The sequence below is a fragment of the Patagioenas fasciata genome, chromosome Z (genome assembly GCF_037038585.1).
Source record: "Patagioenas fasciata isolate bPatFas1 chromosome Z, bPatFas1.hap1, whole genome shotgun sequence".
Classification (NCBI taxonomy): domain Eukaryota; kingdom Metazoa; phylum Chordata; class Aves; order Columbiformes; family Columbidae; genus Patagioenas; species Patagioenas fasciata.
The window spans coordinates 69374435-69397612 of NC_092560.1; the positions used below are offsets into that span (position 1 = coordinate 69374435).

Consider the following 23178-nt stretch of genomic DNA (forward strand, 5'->3'; position numbering starts at 1 on the left):
AAGTTTTAAGTTTGCTGCTTCTGATTTCTTTGTTAGGGCTGGTGGACAGAAGTATTTCCTTGCTGTTTCACTCAATTTGTTTGTTGAACAACACATAAATAAATGTTATTCTGTCTATACATCTGGGGCTCTAACCTTATTATGCTGTAATTCTTACTATTTACTTCAATGTAAATTATAATATTGTTCCACGTCTGCATGGCACTTGCATGAATTTGTCACATCTATTTGGGTTTCAAGAGCATAAAAAATACTAAGGAAATGGATAACATTATTTTTGAATTTCAACATTGAGTTGCATTCGAAGGTTGTTAAAACTGCTTTGGAGAACTGAGTAGTTAATAACTGCATGAACCAAGACTGAATTTATTCATCATGTAGTTGCCTGGAATTGTTTAAATACAGTGATTTTAGGCAAGGCTTATCAGGGGATCACCCAAGGGAATTCAGAATCTGAAATTCGTTGAAGTTCCTTGGGAATTACAAGTTTTGTTGGAAAGCTGCAGGGTTCAGTCCCAGCTTGCATTAGAGGATGGCTAGGAAGTTAATCAGGGTGGTGAGAGGTGCCCTAGAGACCACTGGGATCCTACAGGACCAAGGGGGACTTCAGGGGACCCCAGCCTCATTCGCTTTTGTTATCCCACATTCACTTTCTGAAGAGATGAAGAAATTCAGGATGACAGCATGACCTCTCCACTCCACATCTTCAAGGCACTTTGCAGAACCCAGTCCCAATTCTGGCTGTGGTGTCCCACTTTGCCCTGTTGGCCCCCATCTAGACTTCAGATGCTGAGTCCTTGCATATCCGAAGTAAAGGAGAGTATTTGGTTGTGTGAGAATTTGACTAGTTATTGAAGATTTCATTAAACTCAGCTCTAAAAATGAGTTGAGGACAAATGACACTGCAGCTAAATCAAAGTGACTGTCTGTTTAAAAAATTGGGAAGTCATCTACTCAGAATAAAAGATATCATCAGCAAAGTCAACATATCTTAAACTCTTGTTCATGAATAGCTGAGGTCTGGGCTAGCGTAGCATTTGTTGGTGGAATGTGCCCAGACAAGTAGGTATCACCAGGGGCTGGAGGACATCCTGGAAGATGAGGTATGGGGACTGTCTCTTTCCAAACAGCAAGGTGGTGGGAGGCAGGGATAGGAGCCACCTCCATGTCAGTTGCAATATCTCACTCGCAGGGGACCTACAGTGGCTTTTCATCTCCTATGCAATACTTACAGGATTTTGCTTTGAGCATTACAAAATACTCTGTATAACTTTAATGCAAAAGCTAAACTGAAATGCCTCTTGCTGTGGATATGGAGCCTGGTTTAAACAGAGGTGCTAAGGCAACCTGTGATCTACTCTGCAACATCTTCTGATTTGCATTTTGGCTCTGGGCTCAGCAGGAGCTGATGAAGCATGATCACATTCTGCCCAGCCTCATCACAGAGACTCCCAGTGTCTGGGGTAATTCACTGTGTCTTCAAACACAGAGCTGCCCTCAGCCCCCAAACTCTTATATGCTTCCCTTTCTGCAGCTCCAATGCCTGTGGAAGGCAAATATTTGGGATGGGGACAGAGAACCACATGCAGAGAGGTGCAGCTGCTGCAGGGGATCTACCTTGCAGTGCCTTCACTCAGGTGGACCCTGGGCAGATACACCTCCAGGGGGGACCAGTCCTGGGAGAAGAAGCCGGCTCACCTCCCAGCCCTACATCCTGGCTGTCAGAGGGCAAGAGAGGATGGGGAACACCTCCTCACTCAACATTGCTGCCTCCTTACAGGTTATCATAGGTTCCCTTCTCCCCTGCACCTCCCCTTGCTTGCTCCAGTGCTGCTTTTGTTTAAGGCCACTGGTAGAGACAGAGCTCTTCAGGAGATGAGACTGAGACTAGCAAAGCAAAGAAAAATCAGCAGTTTAAACTGAGTTCGAAACATCCCTGCATCATTTCGATGTGATACAAACCCTTCAGCAAATGAGGAGGATGTCATTTTTCTTTCATGGAGTTGAGTCATGTTAAGGCTTTGGAGGCTGATTTTCTTTATTAATAGCAAACTACACACCACAGTAAAATACATCCCCAGTCTGACCCTGCTAGGGGCAATACAATCCAGTTACTCTCATCCTACGACACCTTGACTCCGCTAGCAACCATAATTCACTCCAACAGCAGCCATTTTCCCTGGCAGAAATGATGGCATGCCAACATGCTGGTGAAAGGGGCTTGCATGTAGGGTATCACCCACCCTGCCCTGCCACACCTCAGGGGGGTATTGCTGGGGCAGCTCAGCCTTTGCAGAGCCTCAGGTTGCTAAAGCAGTCCTTGTGGGTGTGTTTCTCATGCCATTCAGCTACACGCTTGGGAGGACCCGCTTGCCCTGTGGTGGAAGTCCTCTGCCTCATCCTCAGAGCTTGTAGGTGTCTTGTCAGCTATTATAGCAGAGCAGAGATCCCAGCTGTGGTGAGAGGTGGAGAAAATACAGCTCAATAGAGTAGTGAAACAAACTCCATTTACCCTCCCCCATGGTGATCAAGCAATGCTCAGTGCTATAGTACAGGTGCTAAGCACAGTTTCTTCTCAAAGGTAAAATAGTTGGTATAGCAAGATTGTGGATGATGCTTTTGGTAATGAGATTTTGTAGCGAGCAGTGCTTGAGATACAGACACCCCTTAGAGATGCAAAGAAGGTCTGTGTGTCCAGGTCCGGAGCTTTCTGCTCTCCAAAAGGAAACCTTGATTCCACAGCACACTAACACAGCACACTGGCTTTAATTCTTGCAAAAGATCATGTTATTTCAGCACTCACTTCATCACAGATGCACTGCAGGCTGTGGCCCCCATTCCCTTCACTCAATGTGGAAATTTCGCCTGCAGCATATAGAATCATAGAACGGTTTTTGTTGGAAGACACCCTCAGGATCATCAAGTCCTACCATAATCTGACTCTAGCACTAAACCATGTCCCTAAGAACCTTGTCTAAACACCTTTTAAACACCTTCAGGGATGGTGACTCCACCACTTTGCTGGGCAGCCTGTTCCAATGTCTGACAACCCTTTCAAGGAAATTTTTTCCAAATATTCAATCTAAGCCTCCCCTGGCACTATCTGAGGCAATTTCACCTTGTTCTATCACTTGCTACTTGGGAGAAGAGACCCACATCCTCCATGCTACCACCTTCTTTCAGGCAGTTGTAGACAGTGATAAGGTCTCCCCTCAGTCTCCTTTTCTCCAGGCTAAACAGCGCCAGTTCCCTCAGCTGCTCCTCATCAGACTTGTGCTCCAGACCCCTCACCAGCTTTGTCTCCCTCCTCTGCACTCTCTCTGGTACCTCAATGTCCTTCCTATGATGAGGGGCCCAAAACTGAACACAGGATTCAAGGTGGGGCCTCACCAGTGGCAAGTATGGTGACACAATCACTTCCCTGGTCCTGCTGGCCACACTATTCCTGATACAAGCAGGATGTTATTGGCCTTTTTGGCCACCTGGGCACGGTGCTGCCTCATGTTCAGCCACTGTCAATCAACACCCCCAGATCCTTTTCTACGAGGCAGCTTTCCAGCCACTGTCCCTCAAACCTGTAGCTCTGCCTGGCGTTGTTGTGACCCAAGTGCAGGACCTGGCACATGAGTAAAAGGACAAACCTTGAGGCCTGCTGACTCTGGAGAACCTGTACAAACCACAGCTCTCAGACTTCTTACCAGCTACTTATTGAAAACAGCGATCTTCTGGTTCAGGCTACATTTTAAAACCACCATCTCTTCCCCGCTGGAGCAGCTCCCTCCTCAGCTACAGTCTGACTGCTGGCACAAGCAGCCAGAGCAGATCAGACCACCCTCTAACACCAGGACCTCAGACAAGGTTAATCTTCCTGTATAGACACAACTCCACACAGGCTCTGACTCCATGCCACAAGGAGCAGCCCGGCTGCTGCACGTCCCATGAGGACCCCTTCGCTTGTCTGTGCCTGGTGGTTTCTTGAACTGATAGGAGCAGCAGCAGGTTCACAGTGCTCACTGTGACTGCTCAAGTGAAGAGCATTTGTGCTGCCTCAGGCACTCCATTCTTGGCTATTGACGCTTATTTCTCACTGCTACTTAGCACTGGCTGAATATATGTGGTGTAGGGTGATGCACAGTGTGAGACATTTGGCTGGACTTCCTATCATGTCAGCTGCTAAACGTGCTAAGCTACATTTATTACCCTTATGCTCATCCCCACTGTAACTCAGAATTAATTCAGGGACTAGGTTTTCCTTTCCCTCACAGTGTCTAGGAGGCGTAGAACTATCCAGTCCTTGAGTCTTTGCTTTTTATTGTGTGGCTGCAGGTTTCACATGGATGTCCATGTCTGTGCAGGGTAGGGGACTGGTGTACATCACTTGTATTTTGTTAAACACTTATGCCATTCAACTAGTTGCAAATCCTTCAGTATATTATTCCTGAAGAGCCGGATAAACTAGCCCAGCAAGAAAGATATCTAGTGGTTCTGAAGTGTCACAAGTGCTACAGTGAGAGCTAAATTTTTGGTCCCATCTTTGCATGCTATATATCAGTTATCGCTCTGAACACCACAGAAAACGAAGTAAAAGGGAGGCTGTATGGCACATTGAAGCCCTGGAGGTCATTAGGAAACCGTATTGTTGACTCAGACTCACACAAGACTTCGCCTCAAAAACTGTCTGAGAGATCAAGAAGCTACAGTCAAATGTGTATGGAGCTCCTGCTTTTGGTCTCATTCTCTCAACCCGTAAGTCATCACAGAAAACTTTGGGGTAACTAAATCCATACTCAGTGCTTGTGAAATCTTACTGAAAACTTCACATCAGTCCTGAGGGACTTCGCAACCACATCCCATCAGTAACCATCAGGTTTCCTCTCCACTAAGAGGTTACACCAGGCTTTGTGTTATCATTGCTGCTAAGGGCAAGTTAATTAACAAGATACTTTCTGCCAGATCACCCTGTGTATCCAGTACATGCACTCACCACTGCCTCCCATTGTGATGGATCACTGTCCTGACCAGGACCCAGCCAGAAGACAACCCATAGTGCAGACCCAGAAAAATAAAAGTGGAGCTTGTTAACATCTCCAAAGTCCTCATTGTCTGGAAGACCTAAACTGTGACTTTCTGATCGCTTGGGACTGTAAGTGTGGCTGTGATCATGCCACATTTGGGGACTGTTTGTGGCATACAAGAAATGAGTTTGATTGTTGCCATGGCAGTTAGCAATGAGTAACTACCCGTTCTAGAAAATGTGTCAGCTGACTACTGAAAACACAGTTTAAGCAGCTGGGCTATGGACATACAATAGGAACAGCAGAGTTCAACTTGACTGAAGTAACTAAATTGGCCCTGTCAATGGTTTGATATGTTCCTTTTACAGGAACCAGGTCAGAGTTGCAATGACAGCCAAAGGAGAGCATTCCCAGCAGCAGAAAAAACAAGTTTGAGATTGCATTTTGTGCTTCATTCCTTTACTCTTGTGTTGGTTTCAGCATCAAGTAGGTTTCCCCACAGTCCATGATCCAACATGAGCCCAGGACTCCTCCCTCTGTGGTCAGTGAGCATCTCCATCACTGACTTCTGTCGCTACCAATCTGCCCCAGCTCTGTGCTGGGCATGGGAGGCCTCTTCTGAGCCTTGCCATACATCCCCCTGTAACAGCACTTCTCTTACATTTTTGTGTGTGTCTAGATTGGCTTTAAATAGAGTTGAACTTTCTTTAAGGTGAAGTAAGCATAGCTTGTTAACTCTGGGCAGTTTGACACAAGAGATGTGCGATTTGTCACGTTGAGTGGTTTAGAGAAATGACAAACGCATGTGATCTATGAACTGAGAGCCTATCAGCATCATGCAGGCTTGATGATAAGTGTTGCATTAACGCTATTTATGGCATTGAATAAGAGCAAGGACTGTGAAGCTTGCGGTTTAGCAGGTTACAAATAATCAAGCAAACATTATATTCAGACATCGAGATTACCCTGAGGGTGGTTATCACAACCAGCGCTGCCTGTGACTCAACTCAGCATCTACACATAGCAGTCAGGGCCAAGAAGTGGGAGCAGGAAAAAGTTTTCTCCCAGGAAGAGATGTGGGAGGGGATAAGCAGTAAAGGTGTGTGCTGTTGCTCTGGCATCAGGAGAGGTGCTGGACATTCACAAAGGTGTTTAATTTTGGCTTGGGCCTGACTCCTCTGTGGATCCCCCACATGGTGCCTCCCCTCTGAAGGGCTGGTGCAGGAAGACCTCACCACCAGAGTCACACGTGGGTGTCAGTGTGGCTCCCAAGCAAGTGACCTTGATAGGCGTCTCCTTCAGTCCATGTCTATGGACCAGAGTGGATTGCATTTGTTTTTGCCAGCTGCAGCGGCTGCTCTGATCAGTCCTAGTTACCTTGCAGAAGAACAATCTCACCTCCAAAACATGGCACTGTTATTGTGGTTGGACTTTGCTTGATGACATACCCCTTGTGGCCCAGGTCAGGTTCTTTGCCAGACCTGCAGAAGACACGGAGCTGCAGCCTGTTCTGTCACTGCAGCCTTCTCCCAGCGACTCTGCCCCAAGCAGCAGATTCTCTCCCAAATTTCCTGTTCAGCTCTAGGTTACTAGAATATTTGTCACTTTATTTTCAATGCTGAGGTCACTTTATTATACAGAATATGATTTTCAGATGTATTGAGAAATCTTATTTACATGTCACATTCTAAAATTAATTAGACCTGGGTCACCATGAAGAACAAGCTTTATCTTTGACAAACCACCACTTTGATAAGTAAAATTGTAAGGTATTTTTCCTATTCAAGTACAAGTATTTCTCAGCTGAAGTGACTATCTCCTTGACTGAGTCTTTGTCATCTGGGAAAAAACTGTGATTCAACACGATCATCTCTGGTAGTGTTAGGCATCACAGTAATGGGCCCATTTCAGAAACACTGTGGAGTGTTACACAATACAAGTAGTCAATATGACTCAGATAAGAGATGCCAGCATACCCAGCATAATGGTCTATTTATCATTTCAACTGCTCCTACCACATAATCTTTTATTTTTCACATGCATGTGATTCCTTACCAGTTATCCTTAGTACTATACAGGCTGCAGTGCCAAACACTTCTAAGTGAAAGTACTGAAATATTTTACAGCAGTGTAAAAATCATGAAGGACTTTGGGATCACTTGGTCAGTATTTGTCAACCTTCTGGAGTCTGGAGACAGCTTTATCGTTGATAGCAAGGTTACAGATCATCTTTATGTTGAGTGTGCCCACAGTCTTTTTAATTTCAAACAGAAACTGTGCAGGCTTCAAAGGCTGATGATTTTCCTTCACATAATACTATTCCTGGAGCATCAAAAATGACAAAAAAAAAAAAAGTCACTGGGTGAAAACTGTAGAATTAGGTCATTAGTGCAAGGGCAAAAAGAGCAGTGGTTTCACATGGTCAAGGTATTAATGATTTAATGGGATGGAACATCCTGTCAAGTCACCCTCTGCTCAGCCACAGGGACGTATTTTCTGCTGCCACTAGATGTCCTCAGCCGCAGCTGGGGAACCTACACCTTTCTGCGGCGTTCTCGAATTCTTGCCATTTTTCAGCTCCCAAAAGACAACGTTAACTAATGCTTCAGGTGGTTCAGTTGCTTTTATGCTCTTTGCAACATGTTCTAACCACAGTTTTTTTCCTGCTGTAACTTTATTCTATGTTTCCACATAGCACTTTTCTCAGTTCATGCAACTGCTGAGAAGGTAGAGTCAGAACAGTATGTGGAGTTTCAAGGCAGACTTCGCAGATAGGTATTAGAGAGCTACACTGTGACAATTTGCTCTGCAACCCATGAAGTCAACCAGGACCTGCTTAGAATTTAAAGCAGATGTGTCACAGGAGCATTTTCGACTACTTATCCCCCAAATACTTGTCCTCTGAGCAACTGCTCATCCTGTCTTCCTGCTAGATGCCTCGTTGCAACATTTGCAGTTTTACAAATGTCCTTATTTAGCCCAGCAGCTAACAGAAACAAAGCTTTCCATTGAAGGCTAATTCAAAGTCTCAAACACATGTCCTCAGCTGTTGCAAAATTATGCCACTAAGTGCTGTAGGCTCTGTTGTTTTACATCAGCTGAGAAACTACTTGCGAGGGCAAAATAAGTGGATGCAGCTGCAGTTCTCTTCCTTGGGAGTTGCTCCTCACACACAACTGATTGCAGGTGGCTGAGACATGGTATTTAAAAAGGCAAGTGTGGTGGTTTGGGTTTTTTGTTTGATTGTTTTGTTTTATTTTTAACATACCTGGTGAAATTCATTCATGTGCCCTCTCTGATGGCTGCTCGGGGCATTAACTCCTACTCCAACTCATAGGAAAGGATGTGGATAGTGCTGGCTTAGAAAATAGATTACCTGATCAGAAATGAAACATTATCTCTCATGCATATCATGTGGCAGAAGAAAGATAAAATTGAAAATGTGATCCCTTTTTTCTTCAAATAATACCATGCCATTCAACTGACTTAACTATCCCTAGAGATATCTAATAATTGTTGGCCTTTCAATCAAAACCCTTATTAGACATACACATGATGTCTCATCACAGTCTAACAAATCTTCCTGCCAGTCAAAAGCCTTTATATAGATTAATCTGATTTCAGAGGCAAATTTTGTATTTGACCTTTTACCCGATTTCTTAAGGGCTTAAATTGGAGAGGAGCTGAATGTTTTCTGTGTGCTGCTGAGATAGGATGATGTGCTCTGGGCTGTCTCTAAGATTTCCCTCCTGGCCATGCTTTGCTTTATGCTGTGGCATGGAGCCTGCAGAGGGACCCTACCTTGAACAGCTGAGTGACTTCGGGTGGATCTGAGTTGCCTCCTTCTGTCCTGTCTGTACCACAGTGCTAATTCCCTGGCTGCTTGGTATATGATGAAGCCATGCTTAACTGAGACACCTGAACAGGGTTTTGAGGTGTTGCAGTCCATCCCATGCACACTGCATATGCTCATCATATTGCTGTGGCCATGCACCCATCACAGTGATTGCTGTGCTGGGGGAGACCCTAGAGCCTTTGACTCAGGAGGAAATACCTGCTTTGCTAAGGTAAAAGTGTGCATGCCCAAGCAGAGCACACACCGCACTGAGAGCCTGGAGAGTTTGCTCACTGAGAAGCAAATACTCAGATAACCACCAGGACTTGAAAAGCAACCCCATCCAGATTTCCCAGACCAAATAGGCAGGCACATCATACTGCTGTACTGTTGTGCTGCACTGACAGCTCTGGGCTGTGTCACGTGTGCTGCACATGCTGCTCTGCACCACCCCAGCAGTTGTGACTGGCTTTGGAGGTGCTGGATTTCCTTTGCTAGTGAGGGCAGGTTAACACAGATACTCCATGTGTTCAAGGCATCCATTCAAGTGCAGCACCAGATTCCTATCCATAAATATAAAATTGTCACTGGCAATAACTTTCAATTCTTTCTCAAACGACATTTGGTGGAAAGCAATTAATGACATTCCTGGCTGCTGGAAACATCACCTGATCTATTAGGGTCTCCTAGTGTCACTTCTCTCTCCCTTCCCACAACCCCAGACAACTTTGTTTCTCATTTTCATAAGAAGGAAGCAATATTCTAGAATGGTGATTACCCCATTGCGCTCAACACACTCTACACTGCTGTAGAGTGAAAAAGTCGGTGCCTTCCTAGTGGGCCTGGCTGGTAACTCAGAGCTTGGAGGGACTACTACATTGCACTTGTCATCGTCATTGTGTCATATGCAGCTCTTCAAGGCCTGTAGTTGGATACTGAATCTGAAGAGGTTACAAATTTATTTACCAATAGTGCATCAAGCTTCGTGTACCCAGTTGCACTGGCACTACAAGTCTATTTTGAACTGAAATAAAAGCAAATTGCAGAGGCTGAGGCTTTCAAGATAATATAATTTATCTTCTGAAAATCTGCTTTTTAGATGTCAGGCAAAAGAAATTCACAATATCCAGAAAATACCTTGTCTGGCATCATATTTTTATTGGTCTGTAATGTAACTTGAAAATATTAGGCCATATTGTGGTGTTCAATTTTCTATTGATTTTTCAGACAGTCTGATAACACCAATGAACAAAAATGCCTCTAATTATATATAATTCCTAAAGCTGAGAGACTTCGGAGAAAGCCACACAGCAAGCTTCCTCTGTTTCTAAAACTTGAAAGTGCTTCCTAGATTAATGAACTACATACAAACTTGAGGTCAGCAGGAAAAGTGTCAGTAAACAATGAGAAAACAACACTGTCTTAATGTTTGAAGAAGACATTTTTCTTTTCTGAGGGAAGCTAAAACACAGATGTTCACATCTGCTGGACAAAGTGGCCATAGCGAGGTTGGCTGTGCAAGCACCATCTTACACAGCCAGTGTAAATGGCTTCAATGCTGTTCTTCTTTCTGAAGATTGTTTACAGAAAAGAGGATTGCTCACAGCTTTTTCTGATTCAGAGGCAATTAAAAATTTCCAAGTGATCTTCAGGTATCTTCCTTGGAAGTGGTGTCTACTAATGCAGCACTAGTTGGCTCCTGTTGGGACAGCAGAGGAATGACCTAGTGGTGCAATGGGTTAGCCCACAGTTAGCCCAAGATTGAGATGGGAAGTCCATTGCCCCAGGACCTCAAATTGTGCAAAGGTTTATTTGTTTTCAAGCATCTGAATGCACTTTGTGTCATTTTCTTCCTTTTCTGCTTGGTTTCTTCTTTAAAGCTGATAGTGTTTAACAGTTGTCTTTGAAGTTAAAACAACAACAAGAAAAACCTAACCAGCCAAGTCAAAACATTGATTCATGAAGTTTAATAAAACTTTTGTTGGAATAAAGATCACTTGAGTGATTCTCCTCTGATTCTCCCAGCTTGTGTGCAAGCAAGCACCTTCCACAGAGAAATTAGGCTGCCCTCAATCCCTAGTAAATTCAGCTGACGAGGTGGCCCTCCTGACCCTCCCCATCATGTCAGGAGATCTTGCCACCTGACCCTGGGGCACATTTCTGCTGCCAGCTGTGACTTAGCACAACTCTGCTTGGCACATGAGCTGCTACATGTCCAGGGGGTCATCAGGGATGAATAGAGGGTTTATGAACTTTCTGGAGATTGTTTCCAAAAAGCCTCTTGCTCAAAAGTCATAATGAAGAAACAGGCCCCTACTGGGACAATCTTATTCCTTTTAGCTTGGGTTTGAAGCTTTAAGATGTTCTTCTTTCCCTTCCTCTTGGAGGAAGGAGAAAAGCTTGGAGAGTAGCAACAGTCTGCAGGACCTATGTGGAATCATAAAAGCACTCCTACTTTTTATAGCTGATACTCCCAACATCCTGATCCAACAACTGCAATCATGATATTGAAGTGTATGACACTGCAGGAAGCAAAAAGTTGTGCAATTGTCATCAGTTTAATACATTTTGCCATGCTCTCCTACAAGATCTTCTGTAAATCCAACATCTGTCACAGAAGAGTTAAAGAGACAGCACATTGTGGCACTGCCAACACTACCAAGTCTCCTTTTTATCTGGGATAACATTATTTGGTGGTGGCCCCTTTGTTAGCCAAGTGGATTGTTATATTTACTAGAACATACAGAAACCCCTTTTTTAAATAAATCACATCTTCTTAATGATACATGATTTTATACAAATACTACAATCTTTACTGAATGATGTCCAGAGGTCTGGGGAGGAGAGACAAGTGAAATGCATTCTTCAAATATTGCCTAGCGCGGTATGTCTTTTTGGAGGATGACTTTTTATTAACCTCTTACCAAACAGAAAATCTTCATTTAATTCAGATGCCTTTTATTATAGTTTGAAGTTACCAACAAAATAACAAAGAACAAAGAGAGCTCTGCAAGAAAAAAGCTATGACACCCTGCTGCTGAGGATTCACAGGGCTTTCGAAGTATGCTTAATTCAAACAGGAGTGTAGAAGTACTCTTAATGCAACCCAAAAGCAAGTTCACACTTTGTCCTACTCTCTCCACACCTGGCCATGGGGTCCCACTGCCCCTTTTGCACACAGCAGGTTGGATCAGCATGAGGTGAAATCATTGTTCCGTAAGATGACTCACACTACAAAGCTGTGTGCTAGAATCCCATCATTAAATCCCCCACAAGTGGTCCTTTAAAAGCCCTCTTCCTAATGGTGTCAGAATAGTGAAAGCAGAAGGCATTTACATTTCCACTTAAGACCCAGTCCTTCCATCAGCCCTTGGAGCAGTTTGCAGACTAAATCTTCTATGTATTTGAATAAATTATCATATGAATAAATTCATTTGTGCAAATGAAGAGGTGGACAACTGGGATGCAGTAATGCCAACACAACAAAATTGAAGCTGGGGAGGTGGGGGAAATGAAGCCATAACAATGGCAAGTGGTACTGTCTGCTCAGGCGACAGGAGACAGCTGTGACATCTGAAAAACAGGAGTGTGAGGAGTTATGGAGCTGCATCTAAAAAGGGCTTTAGAATAACCAGAGCTGAGCAAAAAACAAGCTGCTCTTTTTGAGCTGCAAACACATGGTTGTTACAGAATGACTGAAAACTAAATTGCAAGTTTTATGTCTCATTCCAAATTTTTCAATTCAGAAAGTGTATAAGTAACATCCCTCTGCCTTTTACTTCTCAGTGACATTAAAGAAATACATGTCTCAACTCCTGCCAAATGATCTGTCACCCCAAGCCCTTGACCTGGCCAACTGATTAATTCATGTTACAGATGCATGCAGTGCAAAGACTGAAAATATTAAAAGTCAGATCTTAAGTAGTGTAAACTGGCTTGGGTTCAGCTTACACCAGCTGGTGATCTGCCCTGTAAGTGTCTTACAGCAGTAACAGTTGGACAGATGATGGTTTGTGTTCACTAAATGCTGAGGAGGGACATAACTATGTGTGCTTTTCTAATGTTTGTGGCCAGCAGACTGTACTGAGCATTTTTAAAATCCCTCTTTCTTTAGCTGTTCTTCGACGAAATCATTGCATGCCACAGTCAACGCAGCAACCAGAATGACAAATTCATTAAAATCCACTTCATTGTCCTTATTAGAGTCCAGATCTTTCATGATCTTATCAACCAGAAGGGAGTCCTTTTGGCCCTAAAGAGAAAGAAAAGTGAATTAGTTGTGCAGGTCTTGAATGTGTAATTCTGACACACCTGGCAGTGCAACCCACTCCTTTATCACAAGCCCCAGCGCTATTAAAGAAAGGGCTGCATGAAATATGCGCCTGAATAGTAATATACAACTAGCCACAGCATTAAAAACATAGGTCCAGAGTGCCAAAAATGCACAACAGAAACCAAAGACAGTGCAGGTCTTAGAAGGAATACAGGTCCTAAGTAGGTACTGAAATGAACCAAACAGATTTTAGGAGCTGCTGAGCACTGATTTCTTTTGACAAGATGGATCTATAATGTGCTTTTATCTGTATCATCCCTTAACAAACAATACTTAGATTTTCAACAGGCTATTCATAAATGGTCGTATTATACATCCATTCATCACATTCAGAAGATTGTTTGCTTAGCAAACAACTCATTGTGTTCAGCGAGAGTCAGAACAGTGAATCTTGTAATAATAAATCAATAGCAAGATTAAAAGAAAATCCAATTCAAGGAAATGGGTAGGATACAATGGAAAAAAAAAATCCTTCTGGTGGTGATAGGGTCCACAGCAATTTTTACAATTGCAAGCATATAGAAAGCCAACTATGAATTTGGTCATTATTTCATAAAAAGCATCCATGCTGTGTAATGCAGAACATAACAAATGTGCAAAGAAAAATTCAGCTCAGTAGCTTTTTGTGAGAGGATCTTCTTAGCGTCTCTCTGCAGGGCACACAAACTGCTGTACTGTGTCTATGGTCGTTGTGCATAAACCACTTTCTTGTCTCATAAGAACTGGTTGCTGGATTTAGTTCTTCAAAGGACTTATCTATGCTCCATTAGTAAAAATGAACTAACAAACAAAAAACTGATTAAAGCCTGATTTAGCATTGATTTTGCTACTGCTTCTAGACTGCCCTTGTCCTCCTGCTCCGAAGTGCAGAGAAGTGAGTGGAGCACCGACACCTGGCTCTGCCGCTGGCAGCATACTACAGGGCACCAGGGTTGGACCACCCTCTGAAAACACACTTATCAAGCTGGACATTTGATCCCATCTCCTTCTGTCTGGCTTCATAAAGACAACTGTCATCTGAGATGCTGTGGCAGGATATGCCTTGCAGAAGGAGATACTATTCCTGAACACGCAGATAGCTGCTTACCCCACCCATGAAACAATAACTCAAGAGGTTCAGGGGCTGTGTCTTACTGAAAGGAAGTCAGTGAGCTCACTGGTGAGGAGCTCCTTGAGTTCTCCTTTACTGAGCTTGTATCTGTCTCCTTCTTTGCCAGAGTAGTGATGGAAAATCCTGATCAAGGTGTCCATCGCATCCTCCAGTGGTGTGGACATAGCAGTGAATGGGAGAGCTGTGGGGCAAATATTCAGTCAGTGACATTGCACGGGAGCCAGACCAAAGGCTGGTCTCAGGGAAGGGATGAAGATCTAGCTGAAAAGAGAAATTGTTACCAGTACTGAAAAAATGGATTTTCAGTTGATCCATCCTGACAGCTATGTGTGAGCAAAGCTAGACTGTTATAAAATAAAGCATCGTCCTGAACTGACTAGCAATTATTTCAAAAAGACAAAGGGAAATGAAGGCCTTTATTTAAGGGAGTGTTCTACTATGTGTCCATTTTGCAAAGCTACTGTTAAAGTAAACCTCCCGTACCCATGGCTGAAACCACAGGGAAAATTAAGGCACATTCTCCTACCTGCTCATTCAAAATTTTACTCAAGAAAATGAGATTAGTAAATAACAATAGCCAGAGTGTATGCACATTTATAAAGAAGGCTCCACACCAGTTTCTTCGGTGGTTAAAGTCACCAGTAATAAGGATAGAAGCATCAGCTTTCGATTCATTCTATAGTGTTTGCTTGGGCTGACCTTTTTTTTCTGTAAGTTACCTGGAATAAACAAATGTTAGCTAGGCATCCCCAAGGGTTTGCTTCATCAAGCGTGCAGTAATCAGGTACACAGGGAAGCACCACCAAGAAAAAAGACGGAAATACGGTTAGTTGCTGAGTAGCTGACTCAAAAAATAACTTAAATAGAAATCAAGCGAAAGGGAAACATTATGTCGATTAAGCCCCAGGAGATAGATTAAAAAGCCAGAACAAAATTCAAGGTTACACTCACATTCTGAGCAATATCACTGTGTAAAGGCCAAGACTTACCTGGTTTACAGGCTAGTTGAGGTATATGCCAGAAAATACTCTGATCACAGGAGGCGATGGTCACCTTCCTTTCAAAACCTGTGCACAGGCTCTTGTTTATCAGGCTGAGAGGGTAGATTACACAAATAGACACAGACGTATAATTGTCACAAGGATGACAGGGCTTCTGTTTCTCTCTGCATTTGCTTCCTCTGTTCAATAAAAGCCACTTGCTGTAAATGGGTCACTAAAATATTCACTAGGTAGAACAGGAAGCTGTGTGTAGGACATACGGAGTATTTTTTATCATCTGACCTTCTACAAATATGCCTATCCAAGGGCCCAAAGGTCAAAATTAGAAAATGCTAGCAATCACCAAGTCAGTATAAAACAACTTTCCCCCATTTTCAAAATAACTCTTTCTATTCTAGGTACCTAGGGCTAGTCTTATAGGTGAGTTTGCCACAAATCCCTTGAGACACCTACCTTTATTGTCAGATGTCTCAATATGCCTAAAACGTTGATTCTTTCTGAATGAAATTCTTGCTGTAGCACCTGTGTGCTCAGGAAGAAACAAGGAAGCCTGTTTCAGGGGAAGGTGTGCCTGAAATTTCAGTGTGCATTGATCAAGAGGCTTGGCTTAATTTATATTGGTCCTGCACAACAACTGCAGTTCAGAATCTCTCTTCTAATAAGTGATCTTCCCCCAGGAGGCCTTCCCCTGCGCCGACCCTGGGGACTTGCTGACCCCAGGGACAATGGCTGGGGGATGCAAGAAACAGCAGATTCACCATGGTAGGGCCTGCTTACCACCCAAAATACCAAATAACCACAGTTATCATGACAGCCACATGAAATGCAAAACTGCTTGCTTCAGGTTTGCTTTCCCTCAGTAAAGCCTTCCACCTGCTGCACATGCACATCCATCAAGCACAATTGTGCAGATCAACAGCAAGAGGGCACAGAGCTGCAGCGCTTCCTCTCTTTTATTCCAACCAAGGGTGAAGAGAATGAGACGGGCATTGTTTTTAGCTCTGAAAACATCCAGGAACTTGTAACTTTGAGTGCCACAGTAGATCACAGTCTGCCCTCTGCCTGCCTGCTCTGCCTCCAAACATGATGTTTCTTCCATTTGTGCCATTGTAACAAGTCTCCACAACCTGAGGGGTCTTGGCTGTGCTTCTGGAAGAAGGGAGAGGGAAGGGGGCTCACATAAAAATGCTGCATCCCAGTGGTATGGGAGGTAACTGTGTGTAGAGCATTGTTTCCAAAGCAGTAGGCAGGTCCTTCTGGCTAGAGGTCCCTGTGGACATGCACAATACTGCGTACAGGTCATACACCTTCACCTCCCGTCACTGCAGTTATTAGTGCTCACCAGGCACGGGGGGAGCCAATGCTCATGTAAATTTTAGAAAAAGTCCAGGTGCAAACCAGCCTGGAATTGTTGATATGCTACAAGAGATACCTAATCCCTCCTGGAGTCAGACGAGAGTTGGGTAGGAAAGTTGCTCTCCATATGTCTTCTGTATGTGTGGGTAGCTAATGGGTGTCCAGTCTTGTACAGAAGGAGTCCGTGTGCTCCAGAAAGCATGAAGATCTAGCTGCCCCGTATGCAGCACATGGGAGAAGAGCATGAGTGATATCAGGTGCAGCAGAGCTCTCCCACGGAGATCCTGGGGATTCTCTGCATCTTTGCAGATGCTAGGAAAAAGCATGGAGTTTCTTACATAGCCACAACCATGCAGGGCTATGTCTTGCCTGCAATTCACTAGTGATTATAGCTATTGCTCAGAAATATTAACCAGATAAACATCAACATCCTGAGCTTTTTTGCCATTTATTCAACAGCAGTTTCACCTACAACCAGAAAAAAAAAAACATGACTGCGTCAATACATAAGTATAAAATCTTTCTGTTTATCTATATATTACATTGATCCTCTGGCTGATGAATATTGCAAATGAATTATCTAACCAGAGCCTACAGGAGGTACAACTTCCAGGAAGCAGGTATAAACTTTCAGAGATGCCATCCTCAGGACAACAGAAAGAAGTGTTTCTTCTGTCATCTCCAGGATATCAGCTCAATAATTTATACAGTGATAAAATCTCTGCAGTCTCTTTCAACGGCTAATTTCACTCCAGCTAATTGTATAAGAAACTATTATACACTAGTGGATTACATACAGATGGGGAACAGCTGCACTGAGCTTGTTTATTAAGATGTCCATCCAATTTGCTGTGTCCATCCCTTTCCTCCCTGGCTAGTGAAATTCTGCCAGTGGTTCCAGTGACAGAAGAGATTTCCTAGCTCCTGTGAGGGCACGTCCCAGAGGCTATTGAAAATCCATTATTATCAATCAACTGGTTTTAATCTTTCATCCAAAACTCCAGCACAATCTGGTTTTGTGTAATATCTAATAGGCACTGAAAATAATTTAAGTCTATGCGGCCTGTGAGCACTTCTCTATCAGGGCAAGGCCTGAGTCTGTGTCAGCAGCCACCATTCATCCACCAGCCCTCCCTTGCACTCTGGCTTCCACGAGGCTAAACACATGAGTAGCACCAGACATACGGTTGACAGGGGGAGTAGGACTGCATCAGGACTGTAGACATGAAGATTGGTGTTTTCCTCATTTTTGACCAAACTTTGTCCATCACAACCTGCCAAATTGTGGCTCTGTTTATGGGAAGGCACCTCTGGAGATGTATAGTCCCACGTCCTGCTCAAAGCAACACGATCAGCAATGCCAGAACGGATCAAACATGGCTTTGTTCAGTTAAATCTTGAAAGACTCTGAGAACAGAGATTTCATAATTTCTTGGATAACTTATTCTAGTGCTACACTACCTCCCTGGGGAAGATGTTTATCCCAATAACCAATATGAGCATCCCAACCTGCAACTGTGGCCATTGGCCCTTTCTGCACCACCTACCATGACCGCAAAGAGTTTGACTTTATGAATTCCCTTTAAATAATCTTGGCTCCTCACTCAAACTCAAAAATAAACTTAAAAGCAGCATGTCCCCTGACTTGCCCAACCTAGTTCCCTGTTTAGTGTCCCTGTCATGTTATGTGTTTGTCCCTTGTAGATTGCTCCAGCTTTGCCCTTCTCCTAAGGAGTATTTCAGTATTAAAGTGTGCACTGCAAAATCAATGGTGTCAGAAGCAGAAAGACAAATTTTGCACCTGGCATAGCATATAAACTATATAGGGATGAATTCTGCTGTCTTTGCTCAAGCAGTGATAGATGCTAAGCTTACAGAATGAGTCAGCCATCTGATTTTACTGGAGGCTGCTGAGGGAGGCGCAGGTTGTCCCTTGCTGTGTAAACCTGAGAAAGGCTTCAACTAGCTATGAGTGCTTCCTTTAATTTTAGCTGGGGTAATGTACACCCAGATGGGAGGCTCTACAGGACCATTCCTCCCCTCCTACATGGAGACTGGGCAGTTAGATCACAAGCAGATAATCTTTTCACTGGTCTCTGCTCCCCAGGAAACTGAGCAGAGTTCTGCCCTGTGTGAGAGCAATCAGCATGGGTCAGCAGTCTTCTTCCTCCACAGCTGGGAAGGAGAAGCTTCAGCTTCTTTACCAGAATTTTGCCTTGGTCTCTTCTTGAGATGACATAACACTGTTTGCCCTTGAGTCAGAGCAGGCTATAAAGTGACATTCTAAGTCACAGTAAAATACTGGTCATCTTAAGTGGAAGTATCTCATACTTAGGGCATCTGGTTTGCAACATTTGCCAGAATGCATGTGGAGAATATTTTCTTACAAATAATTATTGCCTGGGAAAGGCAAATAAGCCTCCCACCCACATCCTATATATATATTTTTTTTTATTATTATTATTTTTTTTTTTTCCCCAAGCTCACACTGTTCTTGGGATGCACATGTTTTAAACCAATATTGTGCCCCCAAAATGGCAAAAGGTGTGATAGGAAGCAATGGAGAACACCACAAGGCTCATAAGGACAGATACCCTATACATTAAAGAGCTTACACTAGATTAGACCCTTGATTAGACTGAAAAACTTATAAAATACTTCTGCTTGTACCAGTATTTCATGTTAAGTTACAATCAGCATTTTTACATTTTTTAGGATTTAGCATTTTATTTGTGTTTTGTATCTGTATCTGGGTGGCTGTTTGATTTATCCGTTTATATCAGGCACATCTCCTTTCCTCACAGGTCTGGTTCACATCTTCAAGACGCTTTTAGCTGCTGTGATCCCACAGCCAGAAGAATAGCAAGGAGCTATAAAAGCTCTTGCTAATAGCTTTCACTACCTAAATTTGGTGGCTTACTCTTGTAAGCATCTTTTTTAATGGAATATACTTCAAGAGTTGCCCAACTGAAGTGTATCATGATCTCATTCTCTGGTCAGTCTTGTTTTGGACAAGATTGTACACTTCTTTTCCAAATATGTAAATTGCTTTTTCGTTGAAATGTCCAGATCACTGAACTCTGCTTGTTCCCATAGTGGTCATTTCTCTTGTGATACTTGTTTAGGACAGAAATTGGAGCATTGTCTATACTTCAGTTATTGACTTGGGTTACCACCTACTCCTCTTTTCTCCCCCTACCAGAAAATCAGCCACCTTTTCCTGCCACTGTGAGCAACCGCCCATTACTATCCTGTGAAGGCAACATCAAGTTGTATAAGAATGTATTGCTATCTGAAAAATCACTTAGAAATCCTCCATTAACCCTAAGCTGGAGTTCTGAAGTGATATTCCAGCTATACAGTCCTTTTTTCTTTGTAAGCTTCTGAAGCAGGTGTATCTACCCACTTGTGTATCTGCCAAGCCATTTATTACTTTAATGCAGTCTGCCTACACAAATTACACCAAGGAAGGACACCAAGATAGTGTAAAATACCCCAGTGTAGACACAGAGTTGAAGAGATCTGTGCCTTAGCTAGCGGCAGGGTGTCCCCTTACAGAGTAGCTTCCCACCTCCAGCTCCCCCACACCATAACCAGAGAACACACCTCCTTCCAACTGGCTTTGGTAGCTCACATTAGAGCTAGTATGTGGCAATATATCACATTCTGAATAAAGCCAAGACAGTAATTCCCTTTGTGTTAAATCCATTGGTTGCTAAGGCAAATCCACACTTTTGAGATATGCTGGTTTTGACTGGCTCATGTTTCTTCCCGGTTCAAATTCATGTCAATGTGCAGCAGTCTTTGTCCTAGTTCACTTCAATGTCCAGTTCTCTCAATGAGATTTTTGCAGCTAGGTTCAGGTTATGCTTCATAAATATTTGGACCTCTCCTTGAGGGGGCGATCTTGTGTCACAGGACAGTGGACAAGTCACCTACCAGGTTGTAGTGGTAGGAAGACCTTCCACAGGTTTTTGTTGGTCCTAGGTGAGCTGATGAAAGACTCCTGCCTCAGTTCCTCCTTCCTGGTCTCCAGCTATCCAGGCAGCAGCCATTACTTTGTGAATGGGTTTTCTAGGGCTGGTGCGACTAGTCCTCTGGGGGCAAGGGGCACATCCAAGCAGTGAAGGCCCCTGGTCCGTACAGCTACATGCTTGTACATGTGCTTGGCCATGCCATGATGCACAGGTTGGCCACCAAGAGTCCAGATGCAGAGCCCACTGCACCTTTTACATCCTCTCTGCTCTGTTTGTGAGCCACGTGCTCAAGTGGACTGATCTTGAAATAACTGGCAAATAAACTCACCTTCCTTATCATCAGGGTCAAAATAAATACCTACCAAAAGATGCAAGGAAAAAAACAACTCCAGACTGACTTGATTCAATATTCCTGGGCACTGTTGATGTGAAGTCGACATAGAAATATGAGGCAAATGAAGTTTTCTTCTAGTCTGTACGTGTATTAAAAAATGAGGAAAAGTTTGGTCTGCGGCTGCCCCTTAGTGTCCACCTGAAGAACTGCTGCTTCCAGTTCTCATGCTAGCAGGGACTACAAAAACTGCAGGACACGATGGAGACAGACTCCCACCTGACTTCTCCAAGACACACGATATTTCACCACTGCACTACTAGAGCCAGATCCATATACTAGTCTACATTATCAACAACAAGCCAAATGAGAAGGTATATCATTTAAAATTACATAGAAAATAAATACCCGTTCCTCACAGTTTGTTAGCTTGAGCTATAAACTCTGCAGAGAATTTAAGTGCTTAACACAGGTCAGTGTTAAAACAACGGTGTTTAGGCACACACTTTGTTGAATTCAGGCTGTATATTCCACTAATGGCCCTTAATAACTGGTTCCAAACTTACCATCTGCTTGGCGAAAAAAAAGTTCAGAAACACTTAAGGCCAATGCCACTGTTTGGAGACTAAATGAAATAAAAGTCTGGAGTAATGCAATCTCCCCCAGAGCTGTTACCAGCAGCAATCTGCAAATAGTCCTGAATTCTTATCCAACTGCAATGAGATCAAGAAGCCTGCAGAGGGCATTGAGGGCCAGTAGATGGTCAGGGTATAGGAGGAGTGCTCAAAGCTAAGGCTGTAGCAGAAAACCTAAATAAATATTTTGCACGTGTTTTCACTGTAGTGGAACTTGAGGGGATTCTCACAGGACAGAGAAAGGGACATGCTGAGGGATCTGTCTCAGACTGAAGTATAGGTAGAAGATGTTGTAAGGCAGATCCTCAAAACAAGCCGTATCAAGCCAGGACTGGATGGTATCTAGCCTGGAGCTCTAGAGGAATTTGAAGTGGATGAATGATGGGAGCCTGTCTGAAATATGCCTCAGGACAGAAACGTGGCAGGTACACTGACAAGCGAAGAGGTGATAGGTAGTATCCAGAGAGCTGCTGAAGATAAGTCTGCTGTCCATAGGCTGAGACCAGCCTGACCACCAGCAAGGTGGGAACAGGACTAAACACAGTACACTAGTAAGTAAAGAGAAACCATAACACGAATCTACTGGTGTTCCCTGATGGAGCCCACGATTGGTGACCTTTCTGACTACTATCCATCTTGTTCCCACAAAGCATTCCTCACTCCCAAAGAAACTAGGCTGCCATTGGATACAAGGAAAAGACTCACAGAGTAGATGGCTAACTGAAAGATACGAAATAAAGAATAAATTATTGGGGTTTACAAGTTAATTGACACCATCAGTGGGGTCCTATAGGAATCTGTCCTTGGGCCAATATTCAACATATTAATTGATGATCTGGGAAAGGTAATGAATAATGAAGAGATAACATTTTTTGTTGATCTAAGGCTATACAGAGAGAAGGAGTGAAAGTCCAGCTGTGAAGAATGCAGAAGAACCTCATGGAACTGAGTGATATAGTGTCAGATAAATTCAGCATAGATAAATGCAAAGTGATGTGGGGAAAATCAGTTTTTTGTACACAGTGTTGAGTTTTGCGTTAACTGTTAGGATTCATGAATGAGATCTTGGGGTTATGGCAAGTGAAAATGTTGGTCCTATGAGAATCTGAAAACAAACAGGATTAGGAAAGAAACAGAAAACAGAAATACAGGAGTGTTTTTATGCCACTAAATAAGTACAAGGGAAGCCCATTTCTTCAATATCGTGGTGGTCAATCTACCTTCATCTTACAAACAGGACAGCAGGATTAGAAAAGGAGAAGAGCAGCAAAGAAACAGCTTCTGTATTAGAAATAGCTAAATACAAAGGCATCTCAGTCTGCAGATGGATGTAACTGGGGATATGAAAGAAGTCCATACATTCAAGAGTGGTATGGAAAAGGTAAGAAGTAATTATTCATGATCTTCTCCAAGACAAAAATAAGAAGAGAAACAAACAAAAACCAACCAGTCAGCAATAAAAATAAAACCACCAAAAAAACCCAAATCAAACCAAAACAAAACCCACGTAGGTCAAAACCAACAGAAGAATGTTTTAAAGCTGCTAAGCTGCCTGCTGTGGCAAATTCCTGGGAAATACTTACT

General features: G+C 43.3%; 1 protein-coding gene across 1 annotated transcript; it reads right to left on the reverse strand.

Moving 5' to 3' along the window:
• Positions 1-12822: 12822 nt before the first annotated feature.
• S100Z (S100 calcium binding protein Z) lies at positions 12823-14609 on the reverse strand. The gene is given in 3 exon segments (XM_065861271.2): positions 12823-13102; positions 14318-14492; positions 14494-14609. Coding segments are annotated over 3 exon segments (450 nt in total). The 3' UTR covers positions 12823-12943.
• Positions 14610-23178: the final 8569 nt, after the last annotated feature.